Raw genomic sequence first — 22,853 nt, 5'->3', positions numbered from 1 at the left:
CGAGTCAAATTGTCGTTATGAACCGCATGTTACAATTTCAAATAAACCATATGCGAAAATGTCATAAGTTGACATGTGATATGTCATTCGATTCAGAGGGTCATTTTCTCGAATCGAATAAAGTAAAAAAATACCGAGAGTGCGATTTAAAAATCATAAGTTGCAGTCAAGTCACCGAAAACAATTGAATATGTCAATCAATCCTAATTTATGTCATATACTAACATACCAAATCTCGTTGTTTTATCTGAAAAAATAAAAAAGTCTCGATTATTGAAATTAATCGGTTTTTCCCATCACTAATCAAAATACCGTATGTGCGAAAACAATAATTAGTGTTGAGTTCGCTTTAAAACGACGATCGATGCCATTTTTCATACAAATTTACATATAAAATTATAGTGACTTAAGCTTCATTCAGAACCTCCCAATTAGTGGTTTCAATTACACTTTATACTTTTTAGTTTACGATCATTCACAATGTCTATAAAACACAATTAAAATTAAAAAAATATCTTACCAACAACTTGCGGTAGTCTGTTGTATCCATAGAGAAAGCATAATATTTAGCTTATAAAACAATAAAATTTTGATTTTAAATCAAAATTTTTCTTGACGGGTGATAATCAAAGGCCAAAATGACATTCCTCGCAAATTATAATATTAATACATATTAATAATATTAATACAAAAGTATAATTATTGGAAAAGTCAAAAGTTTGTTAACTTTTTCCACTAATTGAAAATTACTACCACTAAATGCTTACATAAAAATTAGGTGAACAAACTTCTACGGCTAATTGAAACTACTAATTTATTCCACTGATTTCGAGGTTCCGAATGAAGCTTTATTTGTATTTCCAAGTTACCTCTGACGTCGGTTTCTTCCGAACGTATGGTATATTTGTCATTGTGCAAGGAGCTTTTCTTATTAACAGAAACCGGTTTTCCGGTACCGGTACCAAAATCGGTCTTCCGGTACCGGTACCGAAACCGGTATACCGGTCTTGTAAAAGACGATATCGATACCGGAATATTTCAAAAGTAGGTATACCCAAAGACCGAACATACCTACATTTTCCACCTCATAACATTCCAATTATTTAGGCATTGTTTGTAAGAAATCTTTGCTGGGATGCGATCTAAGAAAAAAATAAAAATTGTTTTAATGTAGTAAATTTTCTTGACTTCACTGTATGTAAATAACGCCTCTCTTTCAGGAGAAATCGGTTTGGATGATATCTTTGATGGCATGGACGTAGATCTTTTAGAAAAGTTGATCAGAATTCTTAGCAATTGTCCTGACGAGTTCCTCTCAGGCCTTGTTGATGATAATAAAATGCCAGGAGTAACGTACCAGGACGTCTTGGATAAATTAAAAGGTTCTTAATAATAAATCTGAAGTAATCTTTTATAGTTATTGTGTGTTCATATGTTTCGTAGCTCTTAAGGAAGCTCTACCTAGTGAAAAAGGAGACAAACCTTTCATGGAGCAAGTGTTGATAGATTGGGCGCTTAGAAATGATCCCGATGAAGTCAACGATGACTTGCTGGGTAAAATTCACGAAGTGGCCGGACTTCTAGACGATTGGCTGTTTGCTACTAAGCCCGATAAAGACAAAACCAAAGGTATACTTTTCATAGAAACACTACTAAGTACATACGATTACGATTATTTATGCTTTTGTTTTACCTACATTTTTTACTTAAGGAGGGTCCACACTTAGTAACATGTTATATAACACTGCTATTTAACAAGCTACATATCACATGTTAAAAAACCGGGAGCCGTCCACATTATAGTTTTCGTAATCATGAATCCTTTTGGCGAGAAAGAGGTTCTGCTCGCAGCAGCGGTGTGCGTAATTATTTTTGAAGATAGAGAAAGAAAGTCGAGAAAAAAGCGGCTTTGAGTCCGCCATAGCCTACAAGCAAGATCTAGATATAGTTGAACTCAATTAGCTTACCTTTTCAATACGTATCTCGGCTGTTTCTCGTGGTGCGTTTCTATCTTTTTAAAAACATTAATAACTTAAAAGCAAACCATCTTGAATTATCCACTTCATCTAAACCAGTATCTGATTTGCATTTCTTTTGTTCCCTCTGGAACTGACCTATTAGATAACGCATTTTTTTCTCAATTTTTTCTCTTTCCAAATACATATTTTTTGCAATTTTTAACCATGCATCATAACTTTGCTATATAGCAGTGTTATATAGCAAGTGTGGACCGTCCTTTAGGTCTTAATCAATATTCAATAATTTACCTCCACTCTTCAAAATGGATAGTGGTGTAAAATGTATGGTAAAGTGTGTCTTCATTTAGGTTTAGATTAGATTCGTAGGGGTGGCTATTAGCTTGATCCACTGCGACCTTTTCAGATCTGTTGTGGTCCTCTTCTGATTCTTAAGGTGCGTTTAGACTTCAGCACGCACGAGCTGAGCGTACGCGCACGGCATTCGTTTGCCGTTCTCGGCTCCGTTAATAAGTTTTTAATTTAAAAAACTTATTTTTTGAGGAATGTAGTGATCCACTTGTGCGCGCACAGCAGAGTTGAGTTGGTGAAAAAAATGGACGACCAAGAGATAGCCGCTGCTGCATTCATTGTTATGCTCAGTTTAATTATAAAAAGAAGAAAAATCGAAAACATCGTCGCTGGTGGCAAACCCAAATTTTAGAAATCGATATAACTTAAATAAAAATATAAATACAACTTAGTGTCTCGAAGAAGGCTATGATCAGTTCAAAAACTTTACGAGAATGACCAGACCCGACTTTGAATATTTACTAAATTTAATTACACCGAAAATTACGAAAAAAGATAAAAAATTTAGAATAGGAATATAAAAAAAGCTGGGGACGTTTGTAGGGGAGAGACTGTGGAAGTATTATTACATGTAGAAAACGACTTTTCATTTTTTTGTGCTTCATTAATATCGATATGTTCAATATTAATTTTATTTGCAAGGTCTTGCCATGCGTCATTTTTTTGGGGGTTTTTGAATAGTACCGTACGCAGAATATTTTAAATCTCATAATTTTTCATAAGTTTTCATATTCTTGTATTAACAATAACGGAGATTCGTTGTTCCGCGTTCCACTCCATAATTTTAATTAACATTAAAAATATGACGTTATTTAAAATTCTATCAATAACAATGTATCAAAAAATGAAATCGGAATGATGTTACCATAGAAACGCCTATTGATTTTTAGGACGTGAATTAAAATTCAACTATATTTTCATGTTTTTTTTTAATTTTCTCTAAAACGGTATGAAAATTTGGAAAAGTGTTAACGAGATTAACCATTTTGAAACCAGCAAATTTTTTTATGAAGAATGCATTTTTGTCAAATGTCAATAATAAAAAAAAATTTCCTCTTGTAAAGAGAATCCGGGGACATACTGTAGATCTGTAGATCAAATAAGACAATTGATCAAAGGAGCACTTGCTATCTTCTGTCGAGAGCATATGATTTTTTACCCATAAATTAAAAAAAAATCTAATAACTTCGAATTCCAAAGCTCTATTCAAAAATATCTGTTCTATCTATATATCTATCTATCTATTTAATAGAGAAATAATTGATAGACTTGTGAATGTTCATAACTAAATGTTTGGTCTGTTTCATTGTTTGTTGTGTTACTGTGTTGATTTTTGAAAAGAAATTTTGTATAGAAATATTTTGCGTTGTAAGTACACAGGGTGGTCCGAAGTGTATTCGTATAAATGTATGTCCTAAAATGCTTATTTTCGGAGATATAGGGTGTAGAAGTTTCACTTTTATTTCGTTTTTTTCCAAATAATTTCTGAAGTAACGTTAATATTTGGATGAAGACTGGTGTCTGGGAGATTTTTGACATGAGAAATTTGATTTTGATGTCAATATGACTGCCATTTGTAGTCACCTACATGTGTTTTAACTATTTTATTTTAAGTCTATGGTTTTAACTGTTTTGAAGAGTAATAACTTTTCGTCCGTACTTGTATAAAAGTACTGAGTAAAAAATTATACTTTTCTGTAACTTTTTATGTAAAAAATGTCTCTTGGTAAAAATTGCTACGAGTAACCGTTCTTAAGATATTTAGAATGGAAATAGTCAATACATGTCATTATTGACGAAAAATAAGCACGCTGAGTAGTTATTTGAGTGTAATAATAAATTCGGGAAATTTTTATTTTTTTAAATTAATCATAATTTTTTCTGCGCAGAAATGATGATAAAACAGTTTCTGTTGAATTTTTGGCACAAAAACATTTCAAATTTATGATTCCAGTCTAATAACTATTTAGTCAACATGTTTAATTTATGTCAATGATAACAGGTATTGATAATTTCGATTTCAAATATCTTGAGAACCATTACTCGTAGCGATTTTTCCCAAGAGATCTTTTTTACGTAAAAAATGTTGTAAATTTATATTTATTTATTCAGTTATACGGACTAAAAGATATTACTCTTCAAACCAGTTAAAAAATATGTAGGTTGCCCCCTCTACAAGTAGGAGTCAAATTAATAAATCAAATTTCTCATGTCAAAAAACTCCCAGACGCCAATTTTTATCCAAATATTGACGTTACTTCATAAATTATTTGGAAAAAATCGATATTAAAATTAAACTTCTACACCCTGTATCTCCGAAACTAAGCATTTTAGGACATACATTTATACGAACTTTTTACTTAGTTTTACCTGCAAAATATGCTTCCGAAGTGTCCGGAATACAGTTCGGACCACCCTGTATATTATTATGTTTTAAGTATTTTAATAGGCTGTTTTCTATAGTATAAATTATTAGGATATTTGAATATGATTATTATAGAAATTAATTTAATATTTAGAATTGTTGAAACATATGTGAATGATGTAGATCATCTATACACAGCAACATTTTACATTGCGATTATTACTGCAAAGTGGTTTTTTTGGAACAATAAATATTATGATATTATTATTATTAGATGACGCAAGGAGCAAAGGAGAAGGAGAAGAAGGGGAAGAAGGAGAAGAAGGAGAAGGAGGACAAGAAGGAGAAGAAGGAAAAGTAGAAAAAGAAGGAGAAGAAGACAAAGAAGGAAAAGAAGGAAAAGGAGAAGAAGGAACAGAAGGAGAAGAAGGAAAAGAAGGAGAAGAAGGAGAAGAAGGAGAAGAAGGAGAGGGAGGAGAGCAAGGAGAGGAAAAACCGGCCGGTGAAGGAACTGAAGGAGAAACTAAAGAAGGAGATTCAGATGGACAGGAAACCGATGATAAAACGATTGACAAGGAAGGTACACTCGGTGAAGGTGGACCTGAAGACGAAGCCAAGGATACGACTGAAGATGGAGCTAAGGAAGAGGGTGGTGGCTTGAATCTTCCAGACTCATCGAGAATCTCTAATTCAACTGACATGGGCGATTACACACCGGACGAGACGGATGAAGAAACTCCTAAAGGCGGAGATGACTTTATTCCCGAATATTCAGGAGAAGAAGGAATGGGAGGCGAATCAGGTAAACAAAATACACTTACAAAACTCCTTGGCGCTAAACGTATCTTTTTCGTTTAAGAAACCTACTTTGGAGTGCCACCGAAGAAACCGGAACATGTGCCAGATTCGTCACTTGGCGAAGGAGACGAAGGAGAGGAAGGAATCGATGTTCTTTATGAACCTACACGAGAAGGAGAAGAAGGAGAATATGATGGTAGACTGGGACCGAAACCAGGAGTACCAATGCCGAAACCAGGAGACATTTGGTACAATTTATTTACTCAAAAAAGAGTAAAATCAGAGACGACTTCGAGACGATTAACTAGGCCTAAAAAATAATCCTATTTTAAAAATATAAATCCGTTTCCTTTCATCTTAAACAATGCCTTATGGTTAATCCAAAAAAATCCTTTATGGGTATTTCGCCACTGCACTGCAAGAAAAATCTACAAAATAAAATAGTTATTTTTTGTAAACACGGACGCTGCTTGTCAGAAGTTGTGTTTACAGTTATAAACATTTGCCTAACAAAGAAAAAAATTCTTAACGTTTCGGAAAGTTTTCTCTTTCCGTCGTCGGAAGCGAAAAAAATATAAAGAATAAAGAAAAAAACTATTTAAAATATTTAAATTGAACTATTCGAGAACACTTTACTTTTTAAAACAGATACGTCTACAAGAAACCGTTGACGTTCTGTTAAAATGACATTATATTAAGTTAAACTTCAAAATTAACAATTACTACCTGATAACAATTACTTAATAAGGATCAACATAAATAGAACGAAATTTTGCGTTCTGAGTTGCACTACGGGAACGTTGTCCCTCTCTTTGACATTTAATTTGCCAGTCTCTTATGGTCTCTTTTTATTTGTTTGTCTATGGTTAAACTTCAAAATAAACAATTACTACGTGATAACAATTACTTAATAAGGTAAAACCAAAAAGCCCAAACTTTCTGTATGGTTATTTTCAAATTTTACGTATGTTATGTTTATTTATGTTATGTTCTTTAAAATCAAAGAAGCGATTGCCATACATTACTAACATCTACAGATGCATGAGCAATACATTTATTTTTATTAGATTGAATTAAAAAAGCCTCTTTTATTTTTCATTTAGAGGCTGTCGCTTCTTTCATTATAATTTTGGCGTTAAGCGTATAAAATTTCCGTAGCGCAACTCAGAACGCAAAATTTCGTTCTATTTATGTTGATCTGCGCATTGCGTCTATTGGGCCCACTATCTCATTCTAATATAATAAGAGAGAAAGAAGCATTGGCCGATCGTTTCCTGCAACAGTCAGTTCTTCTGCATTTAAAACTGGTAGGTGGGTGGAATAAACACTGTTATTTTTTGTTGTTATATTATAAAAAGTTATTTATTTTTATGTATAAATAAATATGTTTATAAAACAGTACAATTTTTGCTTTTTTTTATAATTTCCCTTATAATAGTAGTATTCTTTCGTTCTGAAAGAAACTGCAAATTTTTACTTAAACTGATTTATTCCCTACACCACGTTTCTTCTACGTGGTATAGGAAATAAATCAGTTTAAGTGAAAATTTTCAGTTTCACAATGAAAGAATACTACTAATAATGGCTAATTTAAATTTTCCGCCAGCCAGAATGTGCGATAATGTCTTACGATATGTTTTATACCTATCTCTTTCTTTTTCATATAAAGCACACATAATAAAGAGATAGCAATAAAGACGTGCGTCCTGCCATGGTCCTGCTAATTGGTTTCAAAATTGTTATTCTGAGTTGCGCTACGGGAACGCGGTCCCACTCTTTACCATGAGATTTGTCAGTCTCTTTTTATTTGTTTGTCTATGAGTTTAGCTTAATATAATGTCATTTTAACAGAACGTCAACGGTTTCTTGTAGACGTATCTGTTTTAAAAAGTAAAGTGTTCTCGAATAGTTCAATTTAAATATTTTAAATAGTTTTTTTTCTTTATTTTTTATATTTTTTTGCTTCCGACGACGGAAAGAGAAAACTTTCCGAAACGTTAAGTATTTTTTTCTTTGTTAGGCAAATTTTTATAACTGTAAACACAACTTCTGACAAGCAGCGTCCGTTTAGGTTTAACGCAGAAGTGTTTACAAAAAATAACTATTTTATTTTGTAGATTTTTCTTGCAGTGCAGTGGCGAAATACCCATAAAGGATTTTTTGGATAGATGAATCCGCCACATAGGTATAGACATTTTTTCCTTATGATTGGCTCGCTTTCTTTCCTTGCAAAAGGCATGGACAGATGGCGCAGATTTCCTAAATGCCACATTGCCAAAATATTATTTGTTTTTATTTCTATCTTTGTTTATTTCGCAGCCGATATTTCATCCTATAAACTTTATATTTTAACTTGGCAAGCTTGCATTTTTTTCTTTCCGCAGTTTCCAAATCCGCCATGACAGTAAATTTGACATTGACAATTTGACGAAAGTGGTGTTTCCACGGTTTGGCTTGTGTTTTTAAACGTTTATTTTATTAACTATTTATATATGTTGTGTGTATTTTATACTATTATAGTGTATAATAGTGTTTATAATTTGTGCTCTTAGACATTAGCGCAGACATTACTTAGTTATTTAAGTTTATAAACTAGCAAAAAGTAATTAAAATAATAACGGCGTCGTGTATTGTTTGTGGTTTAAAACAAGACGAGATTGAGAAAATGCATTATTTTCCAAGGAATCTTGAGAAGTTAGTTGCGACCATTTTTAACATTAATTACTAGTTAATTCGTCACAAAAATTTGAAAGTAGAATATCGTATTTTGTTAAAATAATTACATTTTTAACACTTAATTTTTTTAAACTGCAACATTTATTTTTCTCCTCAATATCTTTTTATATACTAGTACTATATTATATATACCGTAAGATCGAGAAAAAACGGCATCAGCGATGGCTATGGAATGAAGATCGCTGTCATTTTATATGTAAATTTATATGGGAAATGTCATTGATGTTTATTTCCCAGCCAACTGGACGCCGTTTTTTTCGATCATACGGTATAATACTGCGTTTTCATCATTTAAGAAAACAAATATTATCTTTTGATTATACAATTGATTATGTGAAATTTTTCCAAGATCGTTTAAGCTTCATTCAAGCAAAGATTGTTTTACTTCTTGGTTAAATTCTTAATAAATTGATAATAATTATTGATTCAGTTTAATTTAATTAAAATTATTTTTTTAATCTGTACTTTTTTCTATTATTAAGTGAGGACAAAGATGTGGACGGAAGAATTATCAAGGGTCACAAGCCGTCTAAAGTATTTGAGCATTCGCCAGATACAGTTTGCTGTTTGTCACTTAAGACCTGGGCAGTATGGTTGTTGGAAATCACTCATAACGCTCATAACTGGACGCAATGGGTACGAATTATTTACGGAGCGTATTTTATACATTTTATGTATTTATTGTGTCTATTAAGTTTCCATCTGTCAATTATATATGAGGGTAAACAAAATGTTGATATTTAGGTGAAAGTTTGAAACACCCTGCGGAATATGTTAAACAAGCAAGGAGTTTAAAAATCATTTTATCATCTAGGTACCTCTTTTCTCGATAGTTTAATTCATCTCGATAGCTTTTTTTTGGAGATATTAACTTTTGAATAAGACAGTAACGATTTACAGCAATTTCAGCATAGATTTTAAGTTCTCATCAACATACTTATAAAATGGAGTTTAATGTTCTTGTAATGTCACTGTCATTGACAAGTCATGTTGTTTATTCACAGTTAATATTATACCGGGTGCGTCTCAAAAGTGGCTCACTCCTATAACTTTTTTTCTTTAACTATTTTTCAGTTAAAAAAACGAGATTTTGTATGTTAGGGCACAAACATAGTGAGGCATCTCGATGCGATGCTCGCCAAGATGCTGGCCGCGCTGCTCGCCAGGATGGTAGCCGCGATGCATCCTACGCGCACTGTTTTAAAACGGCGAATAGGTGCGCGTAGGCATACTGAAACATTTACCATCGCCGTTTTATTAAGCACCAGTTTATGTAATAGTAGTTATTAATTAGTATAGGCTTGGTGCATTTCAGTTGATTTCAACAAATTCCTACCGCAGCGAGTAGAGTCAATGGCAAAAATCAGAAATTATCCCTATCTATTTCACGTCGCTGTCATGTTGATCGCATAGAATAATATTAAAATCGTGGTTTTGTTATAATATATAACTATTTTAGTTTTTTGCTAGTGCAGTTATTGAGACAAAAAAGAGATAAAACACTCAGGTACCAGGTTTGTGTGATGTAACGCTGTTTCGGGTAGTAAAAAATAAATGAAAAAGAATTCGAACTAGGCGTCGGCGTCGGCGTCGTGCTGTGTTGTGACAATGTCAAATGTTAATAAAATTGCCGAAAAAATGTTAACGCATAAAGGAGAGCGCAATTAGGGCGTTGTTGGGTGCAATTACATTCAATAACTCAATTTTCCCGGATATTCAACTCTCCCGAAACAAAATTTTATAGCTTCATGGTTTCTCACACCGATTTGATCAAAAGCAAAAATGGTTTCAAGCAGTTGGACGAAACAAGTGAGTAAACAAAGTGCTCGTTACATAATCAAAAAATTAAAAAGACATATACCTATGTACTATGGGAGGATAAAATATAATTTGCAATATTAATGGTATACTTTTTTTAATCAACTAGTGATTAAAGTACTTGCTATAAATAAATAAGTCCATAAACTAATTTTGAACACAGCTACTGTCACTAGAAACTTGCCATGACGACATCAGCCCTCTTTGTTGCCATTTTATTGAAAAATTGCTCTTTATTCAAAATCTGAGCTAGGTAGGTATAGGACACCCTAATATATGTAGTTTGAAAGAGCATTTGAATCGGTTTCGATTTATTTTAAAAAATAGGTTGTCGTATTTGAAATAACAAAGTTTTTATGTAAAAAAATAAATCATCAATTTTTGGTGTATAAATTTAAGGCAGCAATAAAATTTTTCAGTAAAGTTTATTTCTCTTTAAACGTTATCTTTAAAAGTTATCTTTAAACTCAGCACAAGAATTAATTCTAAAAAGTAATGTACAGGGTGTTGATAATCTATTCCATTGTAGCATGCATATTGAAATATCTTTAAATATCTCAAAAACCAAAGCTTGTAAAGATATTAATATATAATAACCCTTATAATACATGCCTTATTTTGTGTCCAAGGATCCAAATATGAAATAAAATACCGGGTGTTCCATAAGAAAAAATATAATTTTGGTGTAAATCTTAGTTCTGACATACCCTGTACATTTCAAAATAATTTTAAATTATGCACATGGTCTTCCCACATATGCCCATAAAATATTTTGTTTCTACATATTTCCGTTTTCGTATAATCAACCGAGGCGAATGAGTTGCGCCACCCCGTATATAGGTGTTCGCAAAAAATATTCGCGATCCACTCACACTTTTTTGAGCCACCCTTTAGAAGTTCAAATATTTTCCTCAAATACATCCTAATACATATACTTTATGTCTGGACTACAAAATTCATAAGTTTTTTATTATTAGAACTGCAGATGCCCGACGCACTATTGCCGGACCCTTTAGAATAAAGGTTATTACATTGCTGGTGATAAAATTAAATATTAGTATTGTGAACATTTTATTCCACCCGACTCTAGTTCGAAATATGCTCAACGAATTGTGATCCTAAACCAACCAATCAAATGTTTCAGGCATCCGCGTCCGCTTCTCGCAAAAAACAAAAATTTTGTTTCCTAGGAAGCATCGCGCTGAACATCTAGGTGCGTGGCGAGGCTCCAGTATGTTTTGACGCATAAATTTGTACATGTTTGATTCAGCATCGCCGGATGGCGAGGTGAATGGCGCGCATCGCATCGAGATGAAATGCCTTCACTATGTTTGTACGATAGTCGCGATGGCATCCTACGCGCACTTACTCGCCGTTTTAAAACAGTTCGCGTAGGATGCATCGCGGCGACCATCCTGGCGAGCAGCGCGGCCAGCATCTTGGCGAGCATCGCATCGAGATGCCTCACTATGTTTGTGCCCTTAGTATGTGACATAAATTGGGATTGATTGACGTATTTAATTGTTTTCGGTCACTTCCTGTTTCACCGCAAATGACTACAACTTTTGATTTTTAAATGGCACCCTCGGTATTTTTAGGGTTCCGTACCCAAAGGGTAAAAACGGGAACCCTATTACTGACTTCGTTATCCGTCCGTCCGTCCGTCTGTCACAAAGGTCTATCTTATGAACCGTTATAGCTAGACAGTTGAACTTTTTACAGATAATGTATCTATGTTGCCGCTATAAGAACAAATACTAAAAACAGAATTAAATAAATGTTTATAAATAAAAAAGTACTTTCACTAAACATTATCTTTTAAGTAAGAATTTTACATAGAATCTTTCAAGTCCTCGGTGGCCGCGTGGTTAAAGCGTTTGAACTTTAAGCTGCTATGACGTTGGATTAGGTAGGTAACCGTAGTAAGGCAGGTTCGAATCCTAGTCAAGGCGACTTTTTTTTAATTTTTACATGTTTTTACATATTTTTACATATTTATTTTTACTTTTTACATTTTTATTATTGATTAATATAATTTTTAGTAATGTGTTTCTTCATTTTTTTTAAATTACTTATACGCGCATTCAAAATTTCAGCTAAATCGGAAAAAAGTTTATAATAATATAGTGTCTAATGCTGTATAGATAAAGAATGGTACGGAACCCTTCGTGCGCGAGTCCGACTCGCACTTGACCAATTTTTTTTAAAAATTTATTCGATAAAAAATAACACTCTGAATAGAATGACATATCATGTGTCAATTTTTGACATTTTTCTATATGGTTTATTTGAAATTATGACTTGCGGTTCGTAACGAAAATTTGACTCGAAATACCAAGTGTATCAAATTATTCGTAAAAAATGCTTTTTCATAATATGCTAATGAGCCACCCTCGTTCCATTTGAAAAAAAATGAGATATGAACTGGTCAGGACCAGGGCCGGATTTCCGCCTAGGCCTGCCAGGCCTGGGTCTAGGGGCCCAGCCAGCCTAGGGGCCCCATGCAATGAGTGGCGCGCAACTTTTATATTTAAGCTCCAAATTGGCTATGACATGGGGGGCCCCAAATGTCAAGTGCCTAGGGGCCCTGGCCTGTCTGAGTCCGGCACTGGTCAGTATAAGACACTAAAACATTAGACGAACAATTTTTCCAAGGTTCCTTGATTAAGAATTAGTGTTTTTAACATAGCCATGACCGAGGGGTGTCTCACTCGGGTAAAAAATGTACACGTACTGCCAAAATATATATATATATATATATATATATATATATATATATATATATATATATATATATATATATATATATATATATATATATATATATATATATATATATATATATATATACTGCCAATGACTGCCAGCGACTGCCAAGAAAATGTACATGTAATTCCAATAGTGAGATACCCCTCGGCCATGACACTCTAGATTGAATTTTAAAATACAATTTTTTATTAATCGAGAATGTCAAAAGTTGACATATGTTATGTCATTCTATCCAGAATGCCATTTTCTATAGAATAAAGCAAAAAAATACCGGGGTTGCCATTTAAAAATCAAAAGTTGTAGTCATTTCCGGTGAAACAGGAAGTGACCAAAAACAATTGAATATGCCAATCAATCCTAATTTATGTCATATACTAAAAAAATCTCGTTTTTTTATCTGAAAGAATAAAAAGTTATAGGGGTGAGCCACTTTTGAGACGCACCCGATATATTAATAATTATTATTAAAAATTATATTCACAGTCAGTATTGTTTATTGACGTTTACTTTAGTAGAGACGGTTTTAAGTTCTGAAGTGTCGGCTATTGCTGCTTTAATTGATCATGGTAGAGATTAACTTTTGGACTTAAAACCATATCTGCTAGACAATAGCTTTGACATCTGCCCAACAATAATAATATAATTTTTCAAAAGACAGTATAACCTTACATAAATCATATACACTATTTTATAGGTCTGGAGACTAGGACCAAAGGAAAACGCACGGTTTTAATGTAAAAAAAAAACGAAAAAAATTTAGTGTCTTCTTTAAAAGCGAATATTTCCAAAAAATAAAGGTATTGAGATGAACCAAAAAACAAACTATCGAAAAAAGATACATCTAGATGATAAAATGATTTTTAAATTCCTTGCTTTGTTAACGTACTCCACAGGGAGTTTCAAACTTTCACTAAAATATCAACATTTTGATTTCTCTCGTATAATTGATTATAATAAAAAGTCAAAAATAAATTAGCTACAAATTGCTTAAAAAATCATCAAAATCGGCCACCTAGGACGCAATATATAAAACTACATAAAAAATACATTTGAACGAAAATTTTAAGGTGTCCGTTTTTCGTACCGGTGCACACACGACAAAATGCTGTGTTTAGCTTGGCAAAAATCGAAATTGCAAATATTTTTTGTCGTATGTTCATCCACTCACTTTCGTTCTTATAAAACCTGTGGACCTAATTTTAAATGTTATAATTCTTTCCGACCAACTATAACGGTGCAAGCGCCGAAAGTTGATGGGGTCCGCACTTTCTGGAAGAGCGTGAGTGTGCAAGAGAGAGAGTGAGTCTTGCACAAACATGGAGCGCAAAAGAGTGTCATTTACACCCAGCACAGCCATTTGAAAACTAATTACTGTTATGGACAATATAGCTACAGACCATAAAACAACTTAAAAACAACAAATCGGCTGGCTGTGACGCGATTCCAGCGGAAATCTATAAGTGTGCAAGCAAAGAACTTATTGGTCATCTTAAGGCTCTCTTCGAATATAGTAAATATATTTAAGAACAAAGGAAGTGCATCAGTTTGCGGAAACTACCGAGGAATTTCACTACTGGTTATCGGAGGTAAAGTTCTCGCAAAAATTATGTTAAACCGCCTTCACCCACATATAGAAAAAATCCTCCCAGAATCGCAAACGGGCTTTCGCACCAACCGCGGTACCGTCGATTCCATATTCTCCGTCCGCCAACTACAGGAAAAAGTAAAGGAACAGCAGAGTAAACTTTATGTTACATTCATCGACCTAACGAAAGCCTTCGACTCTGTAAATAGAGATGCACTTTGGGCAATTATGCAAAAGTTTGGAGTGCCCAACAAATTTCTTAGTGTGTGTAAAAGCCTCCATAACAACAACAAGTCGAGAGTGTCACATCATGGATCACTGAGCGATCCCTTCCTGAGAAATACAGGAGTTAGGCAAGGATGTGTCCTAGCTCCTCTCCTATTCAACACATTCATGGCAGGGCTCTCTATTATAGTGGACAGCAAACTGCAGGTAAGAGGAATGGTTGTTAGATACAGGTTTGACGGCGGTCTGTTCAACATAAAAAGACTCAGCGCAAAAATACGTATAAAATTCATCACAGAACTCCAATACGCTGATGACTGCGCTCTAGTTGCAAATACGTTACAGCAATTGCAGGAAATGCTGAACACATATACCTGGGCATACGAGACTTTGGGCCTTAAACTGAACATCGTTAAAACAAAAATCATGTGCACTCCCCCGGAAAATCATAACAGCGCTATAAAAATCGGAGAAGAACTATTGGAACTATTGGAATATGTATCGGAATTTAATTACCTCGGCAGTTTGATTTCGGAAAAGGCAAATATCGACTCTGAAATTCAGCACAGAATCAGCAGCGCCTCAAGAGCATTTTGGAAATTAAAAGACAGGGTTTTCTACAATCATGACTTGAGCACAAAAACGAAAGTTGCAGTGTATCCAGCAGTAATAATCCCCACCATGTTATACGGAAGCGAAACCTGGGTGCCGTACCGCCGGCACACGACCGCATTAAACAAGTTGCAACAGAGACACCTTAGACAACTTTTAAGAATCAAATGGTACCACCATGTCTCAAACGTATCAGTCCTTAAAAAACAAGCTGCGAGAGCGCTGAAGTCATGATTACTAAATCTCGTATGCAGGATGCAAGAAAACCACCTACCGAATTCTTTACGGTTAACTTCTAGAGGGTAAGAGGAAACCGCGGAAACTCAAAAGATACAAGGATGTTGTTCATGAAAACTTAAAGTGGATAAGTATGCAGCATCAGTGGGAGGAAACAGTGCACAATAGAACGCAATGGAGGAGAATTGTAAATTCAGTTAATAACGACAACCAAAAAGTAAAGAGGCAACAAAGTAATGAGATTTTTGAAAGTGCGGAAGAGAGATAACATGACGTATCGGGCTTTTCAATTCTTAAGCTCATGACAGGAAACGCCTTGCGTAACCGTCTTTTGATGCGTGTCAAATACTCGTCAGCGAGTAATGGCAGTAGTAGTAGTAGCTACAGACATGTAGTACAATTAAATAATATCAATATAATAAATTTGAACTGTTTTGAATGTAGATAAAATATATTTTAAACACACTATTTTGGGTTTATTTTTTTTATAATTTTGTTTTAATAATGGGTTATAGTTATGAGTTCCACGGAGTTCCGCTTTTAATTTGATAAAATTAAAATCTCTAATGTGTGTTGATACAGGTATAAAAAAATCAGCTTTCCCAAATCTGCCCTTTTTTTGAAATAGCCCTTTATTTGCAAGAAGTCCCACTAATTTCTATATCAGTCCTATAATATCAAGAAAGGATTTTTTCACTTTTAAGAAGACATATTTTCTAAATTATGAATTTCTAAGTTTATTACAAGCTTTTTTTCATATATTATTGATAGTAGAAAAAAAAATCAAAGGGCTGTGCTGGGTGTATACTTAGGGTGTATAACACTCTTTTGCGCTGCACGAAGGTGTGAACTGCATCAATTTTCTCTAACGCTTGGACTACTTTACTTGAATGGAAAAATTTATAATATTTAAAATTAGCCCTACAAATGAAATAAGTAAAACAATATGTGGATAATCATACGAAAAAAAATTCTGGAAATTAATCTGGATTTTTGTCAACCTAAATATACAGGGTTTTTCACCACATACGACACGGAGTATTGTAGCTAAACGATTAGATTTTTATTTGCCATTAGTAATTATTTAATATACATTTTTGGACATTCTGTATAAGGTAGTATAATTTTTGTTATTGCAACATAATAACTGAACAATAAATAATCTTCAGTAAATATTTAGTATTAAAAACTGTGATACCCGTGGAGAAATGAAGCCTTAAATTTTTTAATGCAATTTCACAAAATTGAAAATATTTCAAAAACGGCAAGGTTTAAGTGCGATAAACCTTAACCAAATTTACCTTTATTTCAATCGTAGAATCTAAAAATAGAATAATATACAGGGTTTTCCATTTAAAAAATACTATAATATTTTTTACTTATTTAGGACACTCTGTATCTTGTAAAATTATTTTTAAATTGTAGCTCTAATAATCTAATCGTTTAGCTACAAGCTACAATACTGCATGTCGTATGTGGTGAACAACCCTGTACATAACCCTATATTTTGCCGTGTATGCGGTGAGTGTGTTAAGGCTGCCTAAATATAAAAATAAAATTTGGCAACAGTGTGAGTGTGACATGTTGTTGTAGCATGTAGACGCTTCTTGTATTTTCCACAAATAATGTGAAAATAAATGTATACAGTCCACAAAATAGTGATTTAATTAAGTCCAAAACAGAGTGTGATTATTGTAATGTAAAATTAACATTCTTCACTATTTAATTTAGATTAGTACTGTCATTCAGCAAGTCCGAGAATACGCTTCCATTGTCAGAGGTGATGTGAAATTACCGTCGGGAGAAACTAAAGTGCTGCACAAAGCCGATTGGAGAAGATTTATTCAAGAGACTGAAGAGAATGTGGTAGCCTGGCGACAATATAGCGCTCATGTTAAAGGTAAGGTCCGACCGAACCTGAGACCGAGACCGAGAGAAAAAGAAATTCTCGGCCGAGAACGATGCCATATTTATTTAATAGTTTATTATATGAAAAAACTGATAATAATGTAATGAAAACGTTATTTTCATGCAGAAACGGTTTTATTGGTATTTAATACAATAAAATTACTAATACTGATAAAATTACTTTTTTAGTCTATGTTATAGGCTAAAAAAGTAATTTTTCAGCATTGCATCCTTTCAAATTATGCCGTCTTACATCATATTCTTTCTAAATCGTTGTTTGCTAGGGACACTTGGTGGTGCAGACTAGAAATGTCTAAGTTGCTGGTTTCAGAACTCTGTATGGAGGTGAACGATTATCACACACAAAAGTTTTACTTATTTGTAGGATATACGAGTCATTCATATAAAAGCACAATTCTGTTATATTTATAAAACTTACATTAATCAGACACTAACATCTAACATTTGTTCATTGTTTACGTACGCATGGAAATACAAAGGCGATTCTTCAGCCGTCCGGGAAACCCCCTTCGTGATTCGATCAGATCATATATGGATCAGATATGACCCATTCTTTTTTCGACTCCGGACGCGTATTTCATTCATCCACGCATCGATAGGTGCCAAAAATAAGCTAATTTGACGATCGTGAGCAGTCTTGCCTTTTTTATGCCGAGAACGAGACCGAGATCTCGGTCGGACCCATAGACAAACTAACAAAAGCTTTTGTTAGTTTGTCTATGGTCGGACCTTAGTTAAAGGTAATATCTTAGAAAACAAATCAGTGACTTTTTTGAATAGCTAATTTTTCACTTTTGCTTTGTTACCTATTTAGTAAAAACTTGTTATTTTTATTATAATTGTCTACAAGTCTTTTATATTCATTTTTAGGATTGCTGGATTTATGTGTTCATAAATACGTAAATTTTTTAAAAATTTTATTCCAGTTAAGTTCTATCATTAGCAGTTCCCGAGCTACCGTCGACGTTTTTTATTATTGTGTTTAGTGCTTTTTTTAATGACTTAAGTCATTTGATTTTAAACCATTTTTCGAAAGCTGACTTATGATTTAAAATTTAAGTCTTGTTCAAAATGGTTTGTGATTTAAATCTTTATTCTATTATTACTTTATATTTATAATATTTAGTTATTATTAGATTTGTTTTTTAGAAAAGACTTAAGCATTTAAGTCTTTTTATATAAGACTTAAGCCTAGCCTTAAGCTTCTAATCTTTTATAAAAGGCTTAAGTCAGATTTTTATATATTTTTATGATAAATTTTTAACAGCATCATTTCTTTTTAAGCTCTTATGCGGCAGCCAAGCAGCAAAATAAAAAAACAATTCTCAATATCACTAGCAAATAAAACATTAGTTTTTCGGAACCGGTTTTGATTATTTAGTGTGTTACGTGTGCGTAGTGAGTCGTCTGTTGTCTTTCAAGTGAATCCCCGACTCCGTTACGTAGCCCGAAAGACGAACGAAATATTGAAGAGTACCTTAAAATCTTCCAGCCCTTATGCCTTCGATATATTACATAGTGATCAAAACTAGTGATGGGATCACTCGAGCGATACTTCGCTCGAGTACTCGATTATTGAAATAACCGACATCGCTCGATTATGAACGGGCGATGCAACTGACGAGTGCCAAGCCACGAAAGCAAGCGCTCCTAGAATGAAATAAATTGAAATCCGATTTTAATGTGACATATTCGATAAAAAGCCGAGCGAATTTTCTCCATACATTGCAGGTAGCAAATTTATACGACGCCGTATATATATTGTTACGGATTCCGTGGGTCCACTATTTAAACTCACGATAAAATACTTAACGAATTTATTTGTTTCACTCTGTACACACAACTTATACTATTTACAACACAATTATGCAACTACTATTACTCTAACGGTATTTCGCGGTATTTTCAAACTTCAGACTATCTTCAGACTTTAGACTTTAAACTTCAAACTTTAAACTTCTAAACTTTTAAACTTGTCCAACTGTCAAAGCGCGGGCCTTATATACCCCCTGACGGTTGTTTCTAGATTTTTCTAAAGAATTCTATAATTTTCTTGACTTTCTGGCGAATGCGCCAGGTTCCTCAATACACGTTACGATTTTTTTAGCAGTATGCAGTTATGCAACCAGTAATACACCTTGACAATATTTATCCATTGCGTATCTGAGAGACAAAATTTTACGACCGACAGCGACATGCTTTGAAATAAACTGAATCAAGCGATCAAGCGAATCGCTCGCCGCTTACTACTTGCCATTCAACACCGAAAAAATATGTGCCCTGCGCACGCAACTTACTGCTTGGCGCTTGGCGTTAACGAGTACTTACAGCAGGTGGCGGGTGAAAAACCGTATTTTTAAATACGAGTGATATTTCACTCGAGCGATCACTCGGTTATTGTAATCGCTTGAAACTCGAGTACTCGATTATTGAAATTTATCGGTTTTTCCCATCACTAATCAAAACATATCACCACTTTTTAATAGACATGTATTCCATGACATCTATCTCTAATCTATACTAATATATAAAATCCTTAAGTGACTGAAATACTGATTAATCACGATCCTGCTCAAACCACTCAACGTAAGAAGCTCAATTTTGGCATACAGGTTGATTCTAGGGTGTAGAGGTTCGATAAGAAGGGATTTTTCGAAATTCCAGTTCCAAGAGGGTGAAACCATCCCTCAAATATTATAATATTTTTTATTTAAAAAACGGTCAAGTTTCTGAAAAAACGCTTAAACACGTATATTTTATTTTGTTTTTTACATATTTTAAGATTTTTTATAAATGTATACAGGGTGTTTCGAAAAATCTGGTCATTGATTAGTAGATTTCGATAAGGCGGGATTTTGCGAAACTCGAATTCTAAGGGGGTGAAACTATCCCTTAAATATTAAAATATTTTTTATTTAAAAACCGGTGAGTTTTTCGGAAAAACTCTTAAACACGTATATTTTATTTTGTTTGTTTGATTTTTTTATAAATTTATACAGGGTGTTTCATAAAATATGACCATCAAATCACGATTCTGCTTAAACTGCTTGACGTTTAAAGCTGATTTTTGGCAAACGGATTGACTGTGTGGTGTGGAGGTTCGACAAGGAGGGGTTTCTCGAATCTCAAATTCCAAGGGGGTGAAAACGCCCCTCAAATATTACAATATTTGTTATTTAAAAAACGGTTAGTCTTTCGGGAAAACGCTTGGACAGGCATCATTTATTTGGTTTTTTTACATATTTTGAAATTTTTTACAAAATCATACAGGGTGTTCCAAAAAGTTGAGTAATTTCTTAATCACGATTCTGCTTAAACTGCTTGACGTAAAAAGCTTATTTTTGGCAAACGGATTTTTCGAAAGTCAAATTCCAACGAGATGAAACCCCTCAAATATTACCAAGTTATATAATAATATCGCCATATTGTTTTTTCCCATTTGTTTTTCTCAGAAAATTTTATCCAGTTTGTATGTTTATGGAAATTCTTGCTTTGCTTTATCATCACCATTACAAATGATTAATTCGACGCGAACGAAGTCGCTGGTACACGCTAGTGGATACATATAAAGAAATACAAAATCAGTTAAATTAAAAAAAACATATTTTTGTGTTTGAATTTGTCCTGAAAATTAACCGTTTTAGTTCCAATAAATTAATATGATACTTCGTAAGAAAATCGCCCTAATTGGTTATATAAGAAAATTAATGTTAATATTTAAAAAAAGGTACTTAACTCCGGTTGTCTTGAGGGTAATTATATTGACTTATGTCATTTTACTGACTTAACTTGCAGATCATCATGATTTAAGTCAAAAATATAGACTTAAGTCATGAAAACGACTTAAATAACTTTATATTTATTTAAGTCTTTACAAAAATGACTTGACTTGAAATAAAATGATTTAAGTCAAAGACTTAATGCTTAAATCATTTGAACTATATGTTGAACTTGAGTTAAGACTTAAATCATTTTGATTTTAAATATGACTTAAGACTAGCAGCTCTGATGATATCTAACATAAAACATCAATGACATAATAAATCTGGTTATATTTTTATATAGAGTATTTATATTTTTGCAGATTTATCGAATAGTATAATAGAAAATTTCCATGGTAAGCCTGTAAATTGTTGTCCCAAATGCTTGGAGGACCAACTTATAAAGAACGTGGTTGTCGCCCATGATACTCTTCAAGCCTTAACGGAAGCCATAAGTTGCGCAGCTTACTGGCAGAGGTGTTTGGACACTTTGGTAGAGAGAACTAGTGAACTGACCACACCTCATAAAGGTATTTTAAGTATTGTAGTATCCACTCTATACAGGGTGGTCCGAACTGTATTCCGGAAACTTCGGTAGCATATTCTGCAGATAAAAATAAGTAAAAAAGTTCGTATAAATGTTTGTCCTAAAATGCTTAGTTTCGGAGATACAGGGTGTAGAAGTTTCATTTATATTTCGATTTTATTCAAAATAATTTCTGAAGTATCGTCAATATTTGGACGAAAATTGGTTTCTGGGAGTTTTGCCATGAGATTGAGTGACTGGGAGTTTTTTGACATGCGACAATTTGATTTTGATGTCAATATGACTCCTACTAGTAGAGGGCGCCACCTACATGTGTTTTAACTGTTTTGAAGCGTAATAACTTTTTGTCCGTACCTGTATAAAACTACTGAGTAAAAAATATACATTTATGACGTTTTTTACGTGGAAAAGGTCTCTTGGTAAAAATCGCTACGAGTAATGGTTTTCGAGATATTTGGAATCGAAATTATCAATACCTGTCATCATTGACATAAATTAAACATGTTGACTAAATAGTTATTAGACTGAAATCATAAATTTGAAATGTTTTTGTGCCAAAAGTTCAACAGAAACTGTTTTATCATCATTTTTTACAGAAAAATTTATGATTAATTTAAAAAAATAAAAAATTTCCTAAATTTATTATTTCAGTGAAATATAACTATCTACTCAACGTGTTTATTTTTCGTCAATAATGACATGTATTGACTATTTCCATTCTAAATATCTTAAGAACGGTTGCTCATAGCGATTTTTACAAAGAGATATTTTTTACGTAAAAAGCCACAGAAATGTATATTTTTTCGCTCGGTAGTTTTATAGAGCTACGGACAAAAAGTTTTTACGCTTCAAAACAGTTAAAACACATGTAGGAGGCGCCCTCTACTAGTAGGAGTCATATTGACATCAAAATCAAATTTCTCATGTCAAAAAACTCCCAGACACCAATTTTCATAAAAATATTGACGTTACTTCAGAAATTGTTTGGAAGAAATCGAAATAAAAATGAAACTTCTACACCCTGTATCTCCGAAACTAAGCATTTTAGGACATACGTTTATACGAACTTTTTTACTTATTTTTATCTACAGAATATGCTGCCGAAGTTTGCGGAATACAGTTCGGACCACCCTGTATATTAAAA

At 33.3% G+C, this 22,853-nt stretch overlaps 1 protein-coding gene across 1 annotated transcript in view; it reads left to right on the top strand.

Moving 5' to 3' along the window:
* LOC115879479 overlaps positions 1–22,853 on the top strand; it is a 36,124-nt gene that overhangs the window by 12,184 nt on the left and 1,087 nt on the right. The window contains exons 6-12 of the mRNA XM_030896376.1: positions 1,221–1,382; positions 1,444–1,629; positions 4,967–5,494; positions 5,552–5,738; positions 8,709–8,862; positions 17,204–17,372; positions 21,486–21,692. Of these exons, the coding sequence (XP_030752236.1) occupies positions 1,221–1,382; positions 1,444–1,629; positions 4,967–5,494; positions 5,552–5,738; positions 8,709–8,862; positions 17,204–17,372; positions 21,486–21,692 (1,593 nt within the window). The remainder of the gene's footprint in view (positions 1–1,220; positions 1,383–1,443; positions 1,630–4,966; positions 5,495–5,551; positions 5,739–8,708; positions 8,863–17,203; positions 17,373–21,485; positions 21,693–22,853) is intronic.

Source organism: Sitophilus oryzae, unplaced genomic scaffold (genome assembly GCF_002938485.1).
Source record: "Sitophilus oryzae breed Bouriz unplaced genomic scaffold, Soryzae_2.0 scaffold_1576_pilon_pilon, whole genome shotgun sequence".
Taxonomy (NCBI): domain Eukaryota; kingdom Metazoa; phylum Arthropoda; class Insecta; order Coleoptera; family Curculionidae; genus Sitophilus; species Sitophilus oryzae.
This window is presented reverse-complemented; position numbering and strand designations above follow the sequence as displayed.